The sequence below is a fragment of the Antennarius striatus genome, chromosome 4, assembly GCF_040054535.1.
Source record: "Antennarius striatus isolate MH-2024 chromosome 4, ASM4005453v1, whole genome shotgun sequence".
Classification (NCBI taxonomy): Eukaryota; Metazoa; Chordata; class Actinopteri; order Lophiiformes; family Antennariidae; genus Antennarius; species Antennarius striatus.
The window spans coordinates 6,429,366-6,450,520 of NC_090779.1; the positions used below are offsets into that span (position 1 = coordinate 6,429,366).

Here is a 21,155-nt window from a genome sequence, read left to right on the forward strand (position 1 = left end):
CAGCGCTCTCCAGTTAGGAGGATGTTACATTATCAGGGTGCCCTTAGTGAGGAGGTTATGCTAAACTTTTTTTAAAAAAAATCCTTCTCAATATACAGTATTCATAAATCCATTTTCTTGTAGACATTTACTGGACCTGCAGATCACAAGTCTGGTGGAGCAAAAGATGGGGGACATTCCGGATAAGATGCCAGCTCACCTTAGGGTTACATGAAAAATAACCACTCACACTTATGCCCATAAAGGTCACTTTATCTGTCGAAACTACTATTTATACGTATTTGTATAAATTTGTAGAAGAAGACAATTGCAGCTGGAACAAAGCTGAATTACATGAGATCCATAGTCATGATCTGCTATACACAAGATAATTTGTCAGCCTTACAGCAGAGAATAGGTAAGACTTTTACAGCCTGGAATTGGGGTCGTCATCAATATCTCTTCTTTCGAATGGAGAACACCCTCCAGGACCCCTGGGAGTCCCCAGTACCCATTTTACAAAACCCATTTTTCATTAATACTGTACTTTTTTATAGTTGACTAACAAACTATCCAACTTATCACCAGTCTTTAAGTACATTTTAGAAAAGCAAGTCATTGAACTCTCCAAAATCACTCAATTCAGTTTACATTTCATTTGATTTCCTCACAAATAACCTGTTCACACAAATCTGAGTTTAAAAAAAGTTTTATTTGTTAGTGCTGTGTGTAATTGAATGCTACATACATACAGACTCTTAGTATGAATTTACATGTACTGTACGTCGGCACAACTTTTTTTCTTTTTTTGAACATCATTCACTTAAACTACAGTACAATTTGAAAAAGCTATAGTAGGGAACAGTGCTGTGAGGAGGGGGAGCACTGGTTCCCAGGGACAGAACACAGGAACTAACACAGCAAGCATGCAGAGAGCGAAAGACACCAGGGTCTGACGAGGCTGTTCACTGGAAATGAAGGGGAAAGAAGATGATGGCTGAACTGGTGCATCAATGGACTTTCCCATTAAAGGACTTAAAACACAAAATGCTGGCTTTATTATTCTGCACTTATACAGGAGATATTCCCCTTGGAAAAACAGGAAATACTTATTGGCTATCAGAAGTTTCTTTAAAGTTATACCTGATCATGACGTAGCAGGAGCAGCCTTTCCTTTCACTCTAATGTCTTCCCCATTAATTGCTGTTTGGTCTGTTAATGTCTGACATGTCTGAACATACAGGACATAAACAGGACCATACAGGAATTAACCAGAGCTGCCAACTCTGACTTAAATTTGTGTTACTACATGTGAAGTCCAGCTGTCAGCCTTACACTGCATGAGGAACTCAATCCTTTACATCAGCACCAATTTAAAAATCAACAGTCCGGGACTACTTGCACCTTTTGGCAAATAATACCTGATTCCTAATGTTTTATGGGAGTTACTTAACATTTAAACCTCCAGTGATTCATTATGTCGAGATCAGAGCAGTTTAGTGACAACATGAAAGCTGTGCTTTTAAAAAAATGCAACCAGTTTCAACCCAAAGCTAACCAAGAGGCCCTGGTCTCTCCCTCTCCCTTGAGGAGTATAGATATTCATATCCATTTAAACAATATTCATAAAAATATAAACAAATGTGGAAAAACATACAGTACTTGTTCACTTTTAAGTCCAAGTTGTTTTCATATAATGCCAGATTTAAAAAAAGACATCTGATGGAACAGACCATTTGACCTCGTATGAAGATGATGAGGGCAGCGGAGGAAGAAAGACAGGCACTGTGGCCTCCTTAAGGCTAAAAGAAAAGAAAAGAAAAGAAAAAAGAAAGTACTTTGCATTCCTTGGCCTCCTCCTGGGTTTGTGTTCAATATGTGTAATACTGCACTAGAACCAGGAATCAACAGTGAAGTTGGGGAAGGAGGGGCAGAGGGGGAAGCTCCCAGACAAACACAAACGAAAAATAGCAATCACTGCTGACATGTAAATTAATCTCCTTGCATTCAAAGCAGAGAGGTGTCATTCATTCTGGTAGAAACTCACTCAGACAGATGTTGACTTCAACATAATTTGAGACAGGAGAACAGCATCAACATTTAAAACAAAGTGCAGTTTGCTCCTGTAAAAATCCACTCAGAGTCTGAGTGGATTTTACTCTCCTAAAGGGTGTAAATTAAAAGGAGGCGCGGGTCTGCTCCAACATTTCTGATACATTTCTCTACAGTCTGAAATTGTGTTTTTACATTCACACGTTCAGTCTCACACATTCAGGGTGCTTTGAGACACACTGACACAATCACACAATCACCACATGGACTACAAAAAAAGCCAAAAAACAAAAAACCAAGAGCATTTGTCAAAACATTTCAAACAGTAAAAAGTAGCAAGAATACAAAAACTCTTCTTACATATCATTTTTAAGAAAGACATTTCCAACTCATTTGACAAAGTAGACACACATCTGTTGTATGTACAGGCTGGACAGTGGCCTCTTTCCCCCAGAGCACCGACCTCTGCAGGATTATGACAAGAACATCATTGTGAAATATAGATTTCTATATGACTCCGTTGATGGATGAAACTGGTGGTGACCAGTCTGGTTTTATTGGTTAGCTTCACCTGGTTGGTTAGTCTACACACCTGTGGGATCAGGTGATTCTGACTGGTGTTTTGGTAGGAACAGATGCAGCTGTTAAAACCATGACACAGACGTACATCTGGATATTTTTCTATTTGAATTATTTCACTATAGGACAACAAATCCCTACATAACACCATTTATCTCTACGCAGTTTGAGGAGCCTACTGGCTACTTCATAAATAATATATGTCATACACAAAAACCAGGAGGTGGGTCAGGACTAAGAGTCATTGACTTCGCCTTCCTCCATCTGTTACCATTTAAAATTTCAACCTAAATGCCAAAAACGGCAAGTCTGAGAGAGATGTGGCTACAAGTTAGAAACATGGCCACAAGTTCTCCTGACATCACACAGGAACCCATCACTGCACCCCAACCTCACTAAAAGGAAGTGCTGTCATAAATGTATCTCAGGGGGTTCAGGACCAGGAGAGCCAATACACCGTTTCTGAGTTAATGCACTTAAGATGAAAAGCAAAAGCCTACCAAATCATCCCTTCATCCGACCAGAGACAAATGAATATTATTGCAGGTGTTGGTCAAACTCTTCATCCTTTTGACACTTAACAGTGACAGGCTGAGCCACGAAGAGGAGGAGTGACAGAGAGGAAAACTGAAGCGAGAAAATGATCATCAGAGAAAGACGGGGAGGTGGGAGGGATAAAGTTCTGATGGATCAACCCCTGGTGGATTCCCCAGCACACAATATAGGAATAATGAAGGAATATATAAAAATAGCAGGTAAAGGGCCGCGGTCACCTGACTAAACGTGGAGCAGAGCAAACAGGTAAAGAAGAGAAACGGGCAGAAGAATAAGGAAAGCACAGGGACATAAGAGCACCTCTTCATCATTGTAAGGAATGACAGAGTCGGGGCAATAACTGAGGGCAATTTAATAAACACGATTCTTTGTGTATGATTGGTGGGAATGAATGAATTTATAATAGCTTGGACTGTCCTGCAATTGTGGTGATAAGTGGCCTGGAAAAGTAGCCCATCAGAGATAAACAGGAGGATAGGAGTGTGGATTTTTTGTTGAAGAGGAAATGTCAGAGGATTTAAATACACTGGGGTACGGGGTAACCCCCTCCATCGGCCGTGTGTTGAACCGTGTGATCCTGCAAAGAACCCAAGTCACTAAAACGCTCACCACACCAAACACACTTGAACTGACCCTCTCTGGAGTGAGTGCTCTGGTGTTTGGCCAGGTGCTCACGCTGTTTGAAGCCCTTACTGCAGTGGTCACATTTGTATGGTTTCTCCCCCGTGTGCACGCGCCTGTGTCGGTTCAGGTCTGACGAGTATTTGAAACGTTTCTCGCAGTCAGGGCACTTCAGTGGCTTTTCCCGCGACGGGTCGCAGCGGTGCTGGACGAACTCCGAAGAAGACAGGAAACGACGGTCGCAGAGCGAGCACTTGAGAGGCTTCTCTTGACAGTGAGAGTTTTGATGACGTTGTAACGTCGAGCTCTTCTTGTAGCCCTTGCCGCAAACGTCACACTTGTATGGCTTGTCAGGTGAGTTGTTGGACGTCTCACCGCACTTGTGTCTGAGCAACTCACCCGACTGGCTGAACTCCTTCTGGCAGGACGCACATTTGAAAAGGTTGTCCATGCCGTGTACGTGCTGGTGGTAAAGGAGGTGAGAGGGCTGCATGAAGCCCTTGTCGCACAGATTGCACTTGAAAGGCCGGTCACTCGGGTCTTTGTGCGTGCGTCTGTGGCGCACCAGTGCATATTGCTGCTTGAAGCTCATCTGACACTCGTCACAGTGGAAGGGACGCTCCTCTGAGTGCGTGCGCTCGTGCTGGCGGAGGTCAGACGGTCGCTTGAAGCCTTTTCCGCATGTGGCACAGCGGAACGGGCGTGAACCCTGCGGGTGGCAGGGGTGATGAAGGAGCTCTGACGACTCTTTGAAGTGCAGCTCGCATAAGTTGCATTTGAACAAGTGCTCTCCCGAGTGCACATACATGTGGCGCACCAGGTGTGAGCGGTGCTTGAAGCTCTTTTCACACACGGCGCACTTGAACGGCCGTTCGCTGCTGTGCGTTCGCTGATGGTGCTGCAAGTGCGACGACTGACTGAAAGCCTTGTCGCACGTGTCACATTTGAACGGCTTCTCTCCAGTGTGCACCCTTTCGTGCCGCGTGAGCTCTGAGAGATGTTTGAAGCCCTTCTGACAAACAGAGCATTTGTATGGACGGTCCCGGGCAGAGGGAAAGGGGAGGATGGATGAGCTGCTGCTTGTTGACGCCCCTTCGCTGCCAGACTGTTGTGGATTATTTGAGCTTGACGTGCCACTGCCAGAGGAACCGGGTCGGTAGGTCTTCTCACATATCGAACACTTCATTGGATTCGAGCTGTTATGAGATGTGTGGTGCTGGGCTAAAGAGGTGAGTAGCGAAAAGCCCATCTTACATACTCCACACACAAAAGGCTTCTGCTCAACCTGAACACACTGATGTTCCAGCAAATCTGTTGCCTGGTGAAAAATCTTCATGCACTGGGTGCACTGGAATGACCTGTCCTGAGTCACCATGCACTGGTGCTCATGAGGGTTGGTCAGATGGGAGATATCATGTCCACAAGCCCCACATTTGTGTCCTCCTTCAGCCCCTACCTGCAGGGAGGTTTGCTGGGCCTGAGCAGGGTGCTGCTGCTGCGGCTGCTGACCGTGCTGCCCGCCTCCATGCTGCTGGCCTCCGCTGTGCTGTTGACCGTGTTGGTTGTGCTGTCCATGCTGAGTCTGTTGCTGCTGCTGTTGCTGTAAGGACATGGAATCTGGCTGAAGTACGATGCCATACACAGCACAGCCCAACGAATTCTCGGCTCCTGAAGGGATGGTGTGAACAACTTGAGGTGGGGCAACTGCATGCTGCTGCCAGGTCTCTGTCATGCGGGCTCTGCTGTAGGGATTCAGTTTGGCAGCCGGCGTGGCCCAACTGTAGTCGTAAAGAAGGATAGGCATAGATTTAAATAAAGTGTTACAGAATCTAATGTGTTTTAAACCAGGTGGACAAGAAAACCTACTCCATCTCAGCACGCGAAGATCTGATGGAAGATTTACTGAGCAGAGCAGCGTAGCGTAGAGGAAAACAGCTGTGTGGAGGGTTGGGAGAAAATTCTTGACCTTCAAGAAGTATCTGTAAAATGAAAATCAAGGTGAGTGAAAAGAAGAATGAATAGATTACTTATCAATACCAATGAAGACGTGGGTTCAGACATTTCCAACATTCATTGATCAAATGTGAAGTATACCTTTCTGGGAAAAAAAGGAACGCGATTCTCAAAAACATTTATGAATTTTGCAAAGTTTGACTTGCAAGATTGCTCCATGAGCTTTCTGCAGCCTGTTAATATCCGTTTCAACGCAGCATGGAGATATTTAACAATTTAATATGGGTAATATTTCCTGAAACTCTTCACTGGTTACAGAGCTGTCCATCCCACCACACAACCAGGCTCTGAGCAACACATCTGTCGCACCTGCACTCTGGGAATCTGACGTCACTTACAACAATTGAAGTGAACCAGTTTTAATAATCATCTAAACCACATAATCATTCTTTACAACGTAAATAATTTGAGCATTTGTGGATTCTACACACAACGTGCTAACACGCCTTCAACCACTCCAGTGCAATTCACTGTAATCCCAATTAAAATGGCATTTTTCACCATCAATGACCGCAAAAAAAAAACAAACAAAACAAAAACACACTGGAAGTGAACACTCAACGACACACACTTCAAACGCTGAGTCGTTTATTTTTTGTATTGAGCCGCTTATTGCGTTTCACGACCGTCTATGCAGAAATGGAAATGCTGAACGCCTGGCGTGAGGAGAGAGAGAGAGAGAGAGAAATAGAAAAGGTGGAAGGCAGCGTCTGCGCATCATAACGTTTTTCGTCTACGGGCGAACATCACTGTAATCAGAATAGGTTAGCTAGCTAGCCTAGCCGCTTGCTAACGCCAAAGAGGCACGGGAAAAGGGCTAACGACAGCGGGCTAACCATGGGTAGACACCTTAATGGTAACCGCTGCAGCTACACGTTTATTTTGTTAGCAGTGCGTGTACGGTTGATGAGAAACACCACAAACACAAACCTGAGGTGTCCATTACAGCCTACCGAGGGCTCTCGGTAGGACGCCAGCCTGTGGTGGGTTAGCTTCTCTCCCTGATAGCGGTAGGACTCGTTCTCTCATCCGCAAACTGCGTTCGGATGTTCTCTTGTTGTGGCCACAAAAAAATGAGCGGTAGGTCAATAAAACTGTCATAAATGCTCCCGCAACTCCCCAAATCACCCCATGAACACTATCGCGTCACTTACGCATTAATTTGCTTCTAGGGCATGCCCCCCATCGAAAGTAAATGCATTTTGTTATATATAGCTAGCTAGCTATTGGCTAGCCTGTGAGCCCCTGCCCGCGCCCGGGAACATGAATAAACCATGACTTAATTGGCATGCTCACAACACACAGGAGCGCGCGCTCACGCCGTTGTGTGGTGAAACAGTCGCGTGAACGGGTTCCCTTTCACATCCGCTCGTGTTGTTGTGAAGCGAACGTGTCAGTGACGACACGTGAGTCACACTATCGGTATAAATGAATAATGACGTCTTTGTGGATAGTGGCGACCCATTTCAGTGGGAAATGCCACCGTTCAATAATGTTTTCAAGATATGTTTCTTTTTTTTTTTTGACAAATTGGAAAATTTCAGTTATTATTTTAACACGACAAGATTGCATTAAATAAACACTTGTCCATTTGTTGCATGTTTATGTACTGTAAACATATTGTACCAAACCTCTGACGGGGGAGGAACCTATTATAGTGAAACGGTGTTTCCTCAGGACTTAAATAAGTGTGACAATATGTTGTTTACACCGGAAGTGCGCGCATTTTGCCGAACCGAGGTATCTGACCTGTAGAAACGGTTTGAAAATCCTGTTGGAAACTGTTTGAAGATGTTTCCTTCACGTTTATTTTTAGTACGTTCATTAGGTATAATTTAACTATCTTGGATGAACAATGAAAGGCGGGTAAGTCCTGACGCTGCACGCGATTTGACATGCTGGTTGGCTACAGCAGCAGCTCGGAGGAGGAAGAGGCGGCGGTTCGAACCCGAGGCGGAGCAGGAGAGAGTGACGAGGAGGACGATGGTGGCGATGGTTGTCCTGTCATGAAGAAAACCAAAATCGATCAGCAGGTTCCTAAAGCAAGGTGTTTAGAGGCCTCTATACGTGGAAATTGTTTTACTTTGGCTGATTTGACCCATTAAAGCTGTTTGCAACGCAAGTGCAACCATCACTATTCAGTCTATTCCAGCTGTAATACGGGGGTATGTTTCCCCTCAGACTTCCTCTTCCTGGTTGCCTGTTGGCCATGTTTCCAGAGGAAGTGAACCCACAGGCTGAAGACAGCTCCCTTCATGGTGGACGCATCCGTTCCTTCCAACACGAGAGAGGCAACTGGGCCACCTACGTTTATTTGCAATGTTAGTCCATCACAGTGATCATCACATCATCCACCATGCTTGACACCCAAGTGCAGTTCCAGGTCATTGTTGACCATTTGTGTTTGTCTCTTGTCCCCATCAGACCATCCTAAGGAGGGTTTCAGGGAGCTGCTGGACGAGCTGCTCTCAGTAGCAGGAGCTTCTGGTGTAGTTCTGAGTCCCCAAGAGGAGTTCCACCTGAGCCTGTCCCAGACTGTGGTGCTGAGACACCACTGGATCCAACCCTTCACACAGAGCCTCCGGGCAGGTCTGGTTCACTGCAAGAGGTTTGCTCGCTCCAAATACCCATGCATAACTTAACATAAAATATTCAAAAACAAAGTTACAAAGTGTTTCACACAGTAAAACCTATAATAATTTAACTAAAAATATAAAAACAATAAATACCAGAAAAGACATTTTTAAAAAAGTGAGTTTTAAGAGATTAAATCCACTTTATTTGTCCACACGTGGACAAACATGTAACATGTGGTTACATGTTTTGGTTAGTCATACACACAGTTTTTTGAATACAGGCCCCTGGACACAACACACTAAGGGCCTGTAGGCATGCAATTAGTAACACATCACACAAGAAACAGTAGGGGGAGGCAGAGTGACGGGTCGCGCACGGGGGTCGCGCCCCAAACGAGAATGAATTTAATGTCAGATAAAGGGGTTTCACAGCTCCCACACTAAAGTTCCGGTCACCGTTGATGATAAGTCGAGAACTGAGAACCATCAGAAAGGACTTGCCAAAAAAATCTCATGTAGCAATCAGTAGAGTAGACATTTACAAGGAATCCAGGCCATATTTACTGAATAGTTTTTCTGAAATCTTTCATGTTAGTGTGAGAAGTATTAAACTTATTGAACTAACCTCATTCAGTGACAGTGGCGAAATTTTGCATCCACAGGTTAAGGATGACTCAAAACATTTAGAACTCCTGAACATGGAGTAGGAGCAGACCAGACACACTGCCTACATAGATTTTCAGCCGTGCATGTTAGGTAGCTTATCCTTCTCTAGAAAACATAATAAGACCACATGTAAAAACAAGGAAGACAGATTAAAAAAAAAAGTTTGCTTGTTTAAAGTAAAAAGCCTATATCGAAATACAAACCAATGAGTCAAAAGGAAACTAAACATAGAAGAATTGTGTGGACATAAATATAATATAATTTTCTCAAGATAAAAAAGGATAAATATGAAAAAAAAAATCTATTAGAAGCTGATGATTGAGGAATTTTCATTCCTGCTGTGTTTCTTGTTGCCAGGTTTGCTTGCTCAGGGGGGAGACTTCAGGTTTATTGTAATGCTGAGAAAACAAGGTAAAGTCAAGTTCATTCATTGTCTCTGTTGTAGTCCAGATACGTCACTTGGCCACTGGCCCTGAAGACATTCAACGTGAATTTTATTTGTAGCACATAGCTGGTGGCCGGTAGGGAGTTTGAAATCTTAATATATCGAAGTCTTTTTTACTTATTTGATGTCAAACTTTATAAGAAGAGCCAACTTTAATGGTTCCATGAAATAAAGAAATATCATGATTAACAGTTGTTCTGATGAGTTGTGACATCACAACCCTCAATGGGAGCAGCTGTTGGGCCAAGTTTACCACCTAGTGGTAAGACTTGGTGCACTGCACTGGCCTCATCAGAGCCTTCAGTTTTACATGTAGTTGACACGACTGGCAGAGACTATTTAGTTGTTTCTGTTGTCAAAAAGTCATGTTTGTTTGATTTGGAATTGGATAAAAGATTAAATTAGACCCTTTTGAATGTATTTGTGTGTGTCATCTTCTGTAGGACCTTTCTGGGGATGGAAGTGTGTACTGGACGTGCTCAGTTGTTGGATCTGGTCCAAACAGTGGATAGAACAATGAAGGAATTCCGCCTCGACACTTTTTATGAGGTCATTTTCAACACATTTAAACAAGACAATAATCTATTTGATCCTCTGTGGTCTGTTAGTGAACTGGTTACTGTGATCAGAATTATGTCCTTTTCTCTTGTATAATTTTTGTTAATTCATTAAAAAAATGTTAATAGTTGTAATTTCATGTTAAAATACAGAGGCTAATTTATTATGTAGTTGTCAAAACAGAAATTTGAACTAGTGCATAAAACCATGTGTGTGTTCATAATGTGTGTTTTATAGGATCCGTCTTTCCATGTGAGTCTGGCCTGGTGTGTTGGAGACATGACAGGACGGATGAAGGAATGCATTCAGGAGCTGCAGGTACTCGGACGTCTCATCAATGTGTGCCCCTGTTTCATTTGAAGTAATTTCACCGTTCTAATTAATGTCAGGTAGTCATTGTGATTTGAATATACGAGCAGGTTTCTGTTCATTTGTCTCTCATTTTTGACCATTTAGAGTCTAGTTGATGATCATGAAGAAGGACCATTTCTGCTGAGGTTGGAATGCTCAGAGCTGCGCTGCAGGACAGGAAACAAGACCTTCTGCTTCCCTCTTGAGCCCGAACATTTCACCTGATTACCAAAGCCAGATTTTTTTCTGAAGACGTACAAATCAAGTTGGAAATGTCATCAAAGAAAGACTGATAGAGACTTGAATCATATGGTTCAAACAAATTATTCTTTTTGGACTTGCAATCCAGGACTCTCCATATTGAAAGCTGCCGTACAGAGGTTACTTAAATGTCACAACGACAGAAGACAGCAACCAATCAGCTGCCACTGCCACACAACCATCAGGAATCTTTCAAGACTCTTCACCTTGTTATCAATGCTTACAGATGTGTCCTATCGGAGAAAGACAGTCAAGGGAAGAATATTTTCACAATTTTAATACTGTATCTGAATAAAACTTATCTGACTGGGTTAGTTGTTTTTTTTAGGCAGTGATTAGCTGAACCAAGCTTAACTAAGGGCTGCGTCTGACCATTATTTACATTATTATTGTACCAGTTATTCTTACAATAATGATATAATCATTAAACCTCTGAAAAATGCTCAGATTCCCTCAAACAATGACACCCTAAGGCATTTCAGTCCAGACCTGAAACATTTTTTAAAATAAATTTTCAAAGCAGCAAATATTTAGTGTTGATAATGCTGCTTTAAATTCAACTTAATATTCAAGCATCACTTTAGACTACAGCTTCAACTTAAAGCCTTGCAGCTCTCGTGTCACGTCATTTTCCTGACACAAAGGAGGCAGTAAGGCTTCACACAACCATTAAATCGTCTGTAGGTTACCGAATTAAACAATAGATGCCTCAAGCTCCAGCTTTTAATGAAAACTGTTCAGGGATAGATCAGGAGTATAGAGTGGATGTTTAGGTTTACTAGAGAAATTTTACTGCATGAATAAAAGAAAAAAAAGATTAGAAAAATGTACTCTGTAGAAGACAACACACATTGATGACGAATGATAAAGATGAGGGTCAGAGGATTGATGGCACAGTATCCTCCCTCAGGTCAACGTCACGTCCACAAAATCAAAGATTTGGTAGACAGAACTCTCTAAGTCCAACACAGGATAAAACAAGACAAAAGATACCTTGAAAAGAGAATTTCCCCACTGAGGGAAGATTTAAGTGAATTTAATCTTAATCTTGTACCTTATAAAGAAGGCTCCCATCATTTCTCCACATGTAAATCCAGCTTGTCATGGCACTTAAATTACAAAAAAAAAAAAAATCATAAAAACATACTGCGTGGCAACGGACACGGAAGAATAGCTAATTTACTTTAACATCATACAGATGTGCTAAAACATTCCAACAGGTAAAATTCAGCATCTCCTAATCAGGTGTTTTGATACAGAAAACAATCACAAGCCAATTTTAATTTTGTACTACTGTACTGAGTAAACTTCACGATGAAGAACATAGGCAGTGGTTGAAAACTGAGTAAAAGCTGATAAAGAGATCTAGAAAAATGTATTTCACCGTACAACCAAACAGGATTACGTCAGGGGGAAAAAAACAAAGAATACTTAGCTTTCTGGAGCTTTAAACCATATTTTATGCTCTTCATCATGTGAGACCAAACTCAGTGACTACATACAGCCGGTTCCTCCATGAATGGTTTCAATATGGCAACTACCGTATCCTGTGAATGGTTCTAGTCCCTCAGCAAACGCCTCATGGAACATGAATCATACAAATCATCTAATTACGTCATTGAACATCTCTGTTGTAAGCGAAAACAAAATCATGTGATCAAATGACAACAAAAAAAAAAGTTATTCTAGTAAGATTTGGTGGTCTTTTTTTTTGGTTCGTTAAATAATTTGAACATCTACCAAACACTACATTATGTGATTTGTTGGACGTAAAAATCTGAGTTTGTTACCATTACGTTACACAGCATTGAAGTCAAAGGCGTTTGTAAATCTCTTTCACAACATTAATTTAAAGAACCAACTTTGACAAATTACTCAGACAGTGGCACACATAGTATATCCCTGGTTATTGTATATAAATATATCACAATATGAATTCAGTAACTAAAATATCTTTAAAGGCTGAGATCAATATAAAAGCGTCTGTATTCAGGCTCTGCAGTAAACAACCTGACATTAACACATTTTATATTCACAGCTATAAAATTAACCAAAACCTTGATTTTGAAATTGTAGCAAAACATTTCTGTTTTCTCTTAAGCAGTGTAGCAGATATAGCACAAACGGTTTTTGTTCAGACACAGGAGAGTCACTCCATGTCCGACTCTCTTGTATGGCTGTGGGTTGTGGAGTTTAAACGTTACCCGTCGTCATCTTCTCAATTTCTTCCCAGCTTCACGGGGAGAACAGCACATTTTTAATGTAAGCCACGGTCGTGACGTTCAGCAACATGTTCACATGTTCGTTTCCTGGCAACTCTTGCATTGCCACAGGCTGTTTCTGCTGCCCCACCCAGCGCTTGCACTGCATGGCGCTGAGCAGGTTCACAGTCCCGTCCCCGTCGCCGAACGTCACGTTGGGCTCCACGTTGGGGAACTTGTCAGAGTAGCGGTACGCCTCAGCCGTGGGGACGCCGCTGCCGTACAAACAGTGGACGGCCACACCGGGGGGCGTGAGGTCGGCCACCAGCGGCTCGGTGTCCTGCCGCATCAGCCAACCGTCCACGAAGCCGATGTCTGCGTAGAGGCGCTCGTAGTCCAGCACAGTGTAGTTTGTGGCGGGCGTTTGCAACAAAACCTGGAGGGAAAAATAATTCCAAGTTGTTTGAGTCCTCTGATGTGAACCATTTCCTGCTGGCTGGCAGTGAAGTATATTTACAGCCTCCGCAACAACTGTTCACCAGGTTTGTCTTTAATGTATTAATGCAGTTTTAGCGACTTTGGGGACATTTTTTATCCTGAAGTGTTTTGACTTAAATGCTAGAAAACTGCTGCCTACACAAAGAGTTGTGTGTTTTCTACTTGACTAAAAGAAGTCCAATATCCCATCATCCTTTTGGCTGTTTTTTTCACCAACTCCAGAAGGAAACAAACTCCCACAAACAATTAGCTGCTAAAGCAAGACCATTATATTTCACATATCCTGTATTTTGCACATGGACACTGAACCATTTCAATTGTTATTTTTCTCTAATTTTCACCATTACACCTGCACTATGTCAGTGGTTTCTTATTACTCACAACACACTTCTATACCATTTTATAATGCATATTTTTATTTACCTATTACTTGTTTTCAGTAGTAATTTGATGTTGTCTTCTAATGCATTTATTGTTGAGCACCAAAAAACCAAAGTCAAATTCCTTGTATGTGCAAAACATACTCGGCAAGAAAGCTTTTCTGATTCTAATTCTCATGTTCAACAGGCGATCTACAACTGTAGACCAAACCAAAACAGTTTAAAAAGAATACTTTACAAAGTAGCAGCCACAGAAATAAATAATATATGAACGGATCATCGGTGTTGGTGCAGCCTTTAAAGTAATTTTTAATGTTAAAAATTCTGCTTGTGTCTTAATACTAAGAGAGGGGTAAGGATGACAGAAACACACACAGGGTGAAATGTAAATGTGTACAAGCACACACATGCACAACACACACACACACACACACACACACACACACACACCTGATCTTTTGGCCATGAGTGGGAATAGGGGAGCATCCAGGAGGTTGTGACAGCAGTGCGTTGCTGGGAGCGAATCTTTAATGAACTGATGACGGGAATGCGGTTATTATCACCTGGAGGCAGAAAAGGGAATCATGTAAAACGGAACTGAAACAGACCTGAAAATTTCCATCCACAGACCAAAAACCTGCGGAATTTTTGTTTGCACGACAGATGCTCCACACGCACTACATTATATTCGGCAAAACTGTTTAAAATATTTATTTTCTGTACTCCAGCTTGTTTGTTTTTTTTGTATAAGACATAATCCTCCCTTCAGGTAACAACCCGCCTTATAACAGAGCTAAAATCACACGATTTTACAACTTTACTTTTTAGCATCTTTCATATAATTCCCACACCTTTCCAGGTGCTGTGCAAATCACTGATGAAACAAAAGAAGTTTTGAAGTACGATGAGACCAAACAACAGCCACAGACGCCGGTGAAGAGGATAGGAAAAACAAAGAATAAGAGATAACACATACAAAAACTATGGAAGGAGAATAGAGAACCATAAAAAAAAGTGAGATACCAAATAGGTATATTTTACAATTATCTTCTTTCCTTTTCGGCTTTTCCCTTCAGTAGTCGGCACAGCAACTCAATTGCCTCCATCTAATCCTGTCTTCTGCATCCTCTTTTCTCACACAATAATAAATATTCAAATTATAACCATAATAAAGTAGAACATATAGTAATGACTGACAGTAAAATGATGTGATGATTCTGAATGTTAAAAAAAATTACAATACACTCAATCCATGCCAGATTGAATAGATTTCAGCTTTAAAAAAAAAAATCAACACTTTTAGTTCCTCTCAGATCATCTGGGGGTTCCAGAGGTTTGGAGGGAAATGAAAGCATCACCACATGTTTTAGTTCTGTTTCAAGTAACAGATACAAGAATCAGGTTTTGAAAAGTCTCACTTAAAAGTTCTGTGACATCAACGTGTTTATATCGAAAACACAATGTTAAGTTACTTCATTCACTACACATTGCATCAGGAGACACGACCACACAGACCATAGTGTCATCTGCATAGATATGGAAGCACACCAACCAATATTAATGCAATACATAAAAAAATATCAGTACTAAAACAGATCCTTGTGGTCCTTGCTGCCACTGCCTTTTATTTCCAACATTTCTATTGCTTCCTAAATCACTTGTCACAACTGTTGTATGGATCTGAGTATGGATTTTTAAAGTAAAATGTAACTACACTACTGTGTGCAATTTCATTTTTTTTAATCCAAGAAATTGCTGTATATATTTTCCATTTTAATGTTTGAGATCCCTTTATGTGATGTCAGTGGAGAAACGACGTTCTCATTTTCCATTGAAACATTTGCATAGAAGGGAGAAGAGTGCTTCTTCTTTAATATGAGGCATAATGCATGATAACAGCAAGAACACTACAACGGTTCTACTGTCACATAACAGTGGTTCCATTACTTACCAGAGGTGAGCACGCGGAGAGTCTTGGCCACCCCTGCCCACGGTGCTCCCAGAGAGACGAAAGCCTTGATGTACCTGTCTTTCCAGGCCTGTGGCTGGTTGTTCAAGAAGTACAGGGTGTACAAGTTACCCATGCTGTGAGCAATGAGGACCACAGGCCCACCAGCCTTATTCGCCATCTCTTCAATCATCTTCTGCAGTTCCAAGAAATAGTCTTTGTTCTCATCTGATTAAAAGAATAAACAGAAGAAGGAGAGTAAGCAACACTGGCCATGCTCTGAAAATCCCCACCTTTCCATGTCACCACTGCTGTACAGTCATAATACAGCAGCATTATTAAACATTACTGTTGACACTACAAACATGATCAGACAACCAGATGTTTCAATGATGTCAAAATGATAATTAGAGCAAAATATTTTTGGTGACCCAAGTTGAATCAAAGGCTAAACTCCGCTGCCTGCCAATGACACCTAAAGGTAACGTGGAAAAGGCAAAAGACAGATCAAAATCCTCTCTTTATTACATTCTACATGTTCTGTAGTGGGAATAGTTTGCTTAGGGTAACATATCTTAGTGTGTTTGAGTCGTTTAAACTGTTTATGTCCAGTATTTTATTATTGGTATTGCAAGGGTCCGTTTTCATCCATAAATTTACACATCTGACGTATTTAAAGTTGAAAAGCTTGAGTAGAGGATGAGATCAATGGCTAAATAATTGTTGTTTGAAAAGTGCCACACGATGCAATTGCAAAACATGACATAGACACTGAGCAGTGCTCTTTCACTTGTGCAACAACTGATTGCTATTTAAACATCAGTCACAATGCCATTGTTTCAGACAGTGTGAACAAACAAGGGCGGAGTAAGGATGAGTCTCCGCTGCAAAACTGTTGAACTGTTGATCAATCTGCATGACACGGACAGAAATGTGGTCGCCGCTTTATTTCTCATTCATTCTGACTTCACTGCTGAGAAGAAGTGTTTCAAAATCAAACAACAGTACGACGGGTCAGAACACTAGGATCACCCAAACATTGTAGAAGTAGGGAGTCGTCCACTAGGGCGGCAGGATCATTAGCCATAAAATCACTATCTCAATTCTCATATACGTGCAGGCTCATTTAAAAAAAAGTTCTTCTGCATTTCATTTCATGAGCTGCATCATAAGCACATGCTGCTACTTTGGTCTACAGAAGCCAAATGCTTTCCGTCTCTGGCAACACAACTTTAGACCACGTTATTCGGCGAGGTGGACGGCCTCGACAGTGGGAGCATTTCAAATGAGAAGGCAACGTCAGAAATGAGTTTGTGTGTGCCTTTAAAATCTCAGCACAGATTGCAATGCGAAGTTAGACGAGCCAAACAAGTCTTACCAGTGTGATCACGAGACCTACTGAATCCCTAATAACCAAAATGATTTTATTAGTCATCCTCATCGTAGAATTACTTTTGTGTGTGTGTGTGTGTGTGTGTGTGTGTGTGTGTGTGGGTTTGTGTGTGTGTGCGCGCAGCTCCTTACTGGGGGCTTTCCTCCAATCATAGGGCGCCCCTCTGACATCATCATCTCTGGTGTAACCCCACTCCACCATCGCCTGCACTATACTAAAGAAATAGATGCCTAGGCACAAACATGAAAAAGAAAGAAGGCAGAGTAAAACAATACTTTATTTGTAGTTTGTCTATTTCTGGTGAGGTTCTGTTTAGACCAAGTGGGATGGGGACATTTTCAGAAACAAAAACATTTTGATCTCTTCCAGCAAGTTTAAATAACTGGTTTTTAATCTTAAACTCACCCACACTGCGTTTGCTGGGGTCCAGATACTCTAGCGGATACGTCTTACCAAATCCTGGGACACGGATCTCCACACCAGGCGGGGGTGAGGATAAATGTGTGGTCTTGTTGTAAACCAGTCTGTACAAACACAAACACACACACAAACCCACACACACAGACACGCTATGATTAGTATTACTTCAGCATCTGTGGTGAACCATAGACACTCAAAAAAAACTTTATATTATAAATCAACGGTTCACTTCCCATTTCAGTCACCACTGCTCTACCTCTGTGTTTGTTAAATTTGACTTCCTCAGGTCTTCAAGCTCACGCAGACGTGAGAGAAGATGTTTCAGTTTACAGGAAGCAAACATGTGAGAAAAAAATCTGAAGTCGCCCTGAATCAGTTAACTTAGTCAAACAAATTTATCTTTGTGACACATGACAATCACAGGAGTCCGATCATCAGATGAGTTCATCGTGTCAGTGACGATCAAGAAACAGTTCCTGCATCTGTGTCATGCATTCTCTGCTGCTCTGCTCTTTTATAAGACTAATATAAATGTCTTATAAAAGAAAGTGCAACACAAACCTTGTAATATTTTGTCTGCTGAGCTGTTCTTTTGTGATATAGTTACTAAAAAAGCTAATAAATAGTAAATATTGGTCCTAAAATCTAATATATAAGGTTTCTCGATTAATTTAGCTCTACATGATTTTCTGCTGTAAGTCATATTTAATATCAAAAAGTGATCCTTAGTCTGTTTCATAAATCAGTCCCTACAGCAATGACTCGCCCTTATTGAGATGAAATATCATGTCTACTATATATTTTCTAGATGAGTAGCATCTCCTCAAACAACCAATAAGAAATGATAAGAAGTCCCGACTGAAATACACACCATTCGGAATGTGAGATACAAATCTGTTCAACTGACTGCTGATGGAAGCATTAAAGGAATGCTTCTTTCTATACCTAACGGCTCAAAGGTTCAGATGATCCTGTGTGCACTGATAACCATAGAAAGTCAATCAGGTCATTGAACCCATCTACACGCTACCTCATCAAATGACCAGGTATTTGAAGTTTTGGAATTTGCACCGCTGCATGTTTTTTCATGTTGTTGTTGTTTTTTTTGTTCTTCCTTTGTAGGGAGACCAAACGTGCTTTAACCTGTTTAGTCATCTTTAATACATTAATATACTAAATTAAGACAACATCCACACATGTTTTTGAAGACTGGTGACACTCCTAAATGTGTCTGTACCCCATACAGGGTAAATGTCCTACCTTATGTTGTCGATCCAGCAGTCGATGGCCAGAGGCACCAGGAGCTCCAGGTTGAGCCACAGGGTGAAGAAGGTTTCTGTCTTCTTGTAGCAAATGTAATGGACCACGCTGGGTTTATCCAGCTTTGCCTCCAGCTGGTTTCCAAGATCTCCTGGAACTACACAAAATGGCAATGAGTCGTGTATCTGTAACATAACTGGGAGACAGGCCAAAACATAGGTCACCATGGATACTGTACATCTAATTTAACACCTTGTTACATTGGAGTCAAATGGCAGGAACATGTCGCTCTGCAATGTTATTCTCATGTGGATGCCACCTTCCCACTGAGTGTTTTTTTTTTTTTGTACAAGTTGTCAATAACTGGACTAGAAATTAAACTGATCATGTGGAGTAATAAATACATTTACTAGTGATAAACAGTGATAAATGTTTCCTGGTGGATACAGCTCTAATCATTGTAGAGGATGGTTAGACATTTTCTGCATCACCATTTTAAAATATTGTGTGACTACAATACATTTTAGACTGGAATATCTTGTTGAAATAGTGAAAATCAAATTAGGATATACATGATTAATAAATGTCTGTGAAAACATTAAAAGAGGGACACTTTTACTGGTCTTCATTTTAAATATGACCAAAAATCTCGTACATAGCTGATGAAAACTCAACGACAACCATTTGAATTTGTGATTGTGTCACTCCACCTCGGTGACAGGAGTTCATTTTCGGACAGCGCATTCCGAGTAAATCAATAACTGATTACCACCACCACCCCCTCACACACCCCCCCCCAAAAAATAAACAGTCATTACAGTACTTCGCTTTCAGTGACGACTTTATCATAGCACCCTTTTGTTTATCAAATGTAATATTCTCTAATTTGACCACTACCATAATGCAACAATCAGAGAGGATTGTAAGTCAAACAGTTAGACCGACTGTTATCGCACACAGGCACACAGATTTAGTGAGACTGTGGGTTTAACTCGACAACCACAGATAAGATTTCTCCAAGGCCCTTTCAGCGATGGAATGGAAAGATGATTAAACAAGAGATTTCAAGTACTAGTATTGAGTGAGATACCACAACTCTCAAACAAGACTATGAATTGAAATGAACAGAAATTACACATTTAATTGTGTGATTATTAAGCAGAGAGTAGATAAAAGTATTATGGGATTATGACAGTCCACTGTCTGTAGCTGCCAAAGGACACTCCGTGTTCCAGTTCAGTCATATGATCAGAGGTCTGTTGATTACAACTCTCACACAAACAGATCTCACAAGACAACAGCAGAAAACAACACCGGTCAAAGGTGAGATGTAATGTAGTGTAATGGATGTAATGTAGTGTAATGGATGTAATGTAGTGTAATGGATGTAATGTAGTGTAATGGAGCCAAACTATCTTCACAGATATAGTGATGTGAAGAGAAAGTTAAAACAAACAAAACAACAACACCAAATGTGACTGAACACATCTATCTCCTTGAGTTATCCAGGTGTGTGTTGGTTGAATTACCCCCTCACGCTGTTCACAACACCTGCTGCAGGCGGATGTTCAGGTGAAAAGTGAAGCAAGGAACGACAGGCCAAACATTTTAAAAAGTTGTAATTTAAACGAAATGTATCCAAACTGGAGAGGTATATGACAGCCGAATTAATGTCTAGACACAAAGGTATCTGTACAGGTTTAAAACTTACTCAATATGTTTACGACATGTTCGTGACGAGCCGGTAGACACTGCGTTGATAGAATTCTGAATGGAGTCTGGCGGTGTTGACAGCCGTCCACCATTGCTAGCTGTTTACGAGCTGCTCGGGTTTACGAAAAGTTGCGCAACTATTTGCCAACATATATTACATGGAAGAAGACCAAGACAGTGAACAACACACTTACTGATGACCACAGGAGGTTTCGGGGAAAGACAAGACTTGTCGCCGAAACATTTCTCCAGCGGTTTTCCACTGGTCCCGATCAACAACAACAACAAGCCGGCTTGGAGCAGAGAACAGAGGGCAGTCATCCGGTACCAAGCCGCCATGGTTCCTGATAGTTCATAGCAGAGACACCATGTCCGTCTCCTCCGTGTAAAACAGATCTGCAGCGATCTGTCTGCTGGCTTTTGAAGCCCTCTGGTGTGATACTGAGCCACACGTTCACACGTTCACACGTTCACGACGGACGTACATAGATCACGAGGATCGGATTGCAGAGTAATTCACCCGACGACGTCATTTTTGGAATCAAGGTATTAATAATCGAGCGCAGATTCAAATCGGAGGCGAAAGGAGTGGTTGAATTGTGACTCTGGATCATCCCACATGTGCTGTTTGTAAGAATTTTATGTAGAAATTTTTCAAATGCAGTTTATGTGTTCAGTGACTCTAA

At 41.5% G+C, this 21,155-nt stretch overlaps 3 protein-coding genes across 3 annotated transcripts; 1 reads left to right on the top strand and 2 right to left on the bottom strand.

The window, feature by feature from the left end:
- Positions 1-699: 699 nt before the first annotated feature.
- znf319b (zinc finger protein 319b) lies at positions 700-7,219 on the bottom strand. The gene is made up of 3 exons (XM_068312100.1): positions 6,730-7,219; positions 5,653-5,765; positions 700-5,564 (listed from the first exon to the last, which is right to left on the bottom strand). Exons 2-3 carry the CDS (start codon positions 5,655-5,657, stop codon positions 3,683-3,685), a joined length of 1,887 nt encoding a protein of 628 aa, XP_068168201.1. The 5' UTR covers positions 5,658-5,765; positions 6,730-7,219; the 3' UTR covers positions 700-3,682.
- Positions 7,220-7,514: 295 nt separating this feature from the next.
- On the top strand, positions 7,515-11,098 carry usb1 (U6 snRNA biogenesis 1). Its single transcript, XM_068312104.1, has 7 exons — positions 7,515-7,846; positions 7,981-8,120; positions 8,224-8,407; positions 9,399-9,452; positions 9,930-10,035; positions 10,282-10,362; positions 10,501-11,098. The coding sequence occupies exons 1-7, from the start codon at positions 7,695-7,697 to the stop codon at positions 10,618-10,620; spliced, it is 837 nt and encodes a 278-aa protein (XP_068168205.1). The 5' UTR covers positions 7,515-7,694; the 3' UTR covers positions 10,621-11,098.
- A 267-nt stretch (positions 11,099-11,365) lies between these two features.
- pla2g15 (phospholipase A2, group XV) lies at positions 11,366-20,972 on the bottom strand. The gene is made up of 7 exons (XM_068312103.1): positions 20,664-20,972; positions 18,757-18,913; positions 17,482-17,600; positions 17,208-17,306; positions 15,687-15,911; positions 14,186-14,298; positions 11,366-13,293 (listed from the first exon to the last, which is right to left on the bottom strand). Exons 1-7 carry the CDS (start codon positions 20,806-20,808, stop codon positions 12,892-12,894), a joined length of 1,260 nt encoding a protein of 419 aa, XP_068168204.1. The 5' UTR covers positions 20,809-20,972; the 3' UTR covers positions 11,366-12,891.
- Positions 20,973-21,155: the final 183 nt, after the last annotated feature.

Bases quoted from the DNA above. Each gene is read 5' to 3' on its own strand.
- usb1 (XM_068312104.1), top strand. From the start codon at position 7,695: ATGCTGGTTGGCTACAGCAGCAGCTCGGAGGAGGAAGAGGCGGCGGTT. The intron at 8,408-9,398 runs GTTTGCTCGCTC...TCTTGTTGCCAG, and splicing joins GGTCTGGTTCACTGCAAGAG to GTTTGCTTGCTCAGGGGGGA. The intron at 10,363-10,500 runs GTACTCGGACGT...TTGACCATTTAG, and splicing joins AATGCATTCAGGAGCTGCAG to AGTCTAGTTGATGATCATGA.
- pla2g15 (XM_068312103.1), bottom strand. From the start codon at position 20,808: ATGGCGGCTTGGTACCGGATGACTGCCCTCTGTTCTCTGCTCCAAGCC. The intron at 17,601-18,756 runs GTAGGACATTTA...GTGTTTGTACAG, and splicing joins TGCTGGATCGACAACATAAG to ACTGGTTTACAACAAGACCA. The intron at 14,299-15,686 runs GTAAGTAATGGA...TTCTGCCTCCAG, and splicing joins TCTCCGCGTGCTCACCTCTG to GTGATAATAACCGCATTCCC.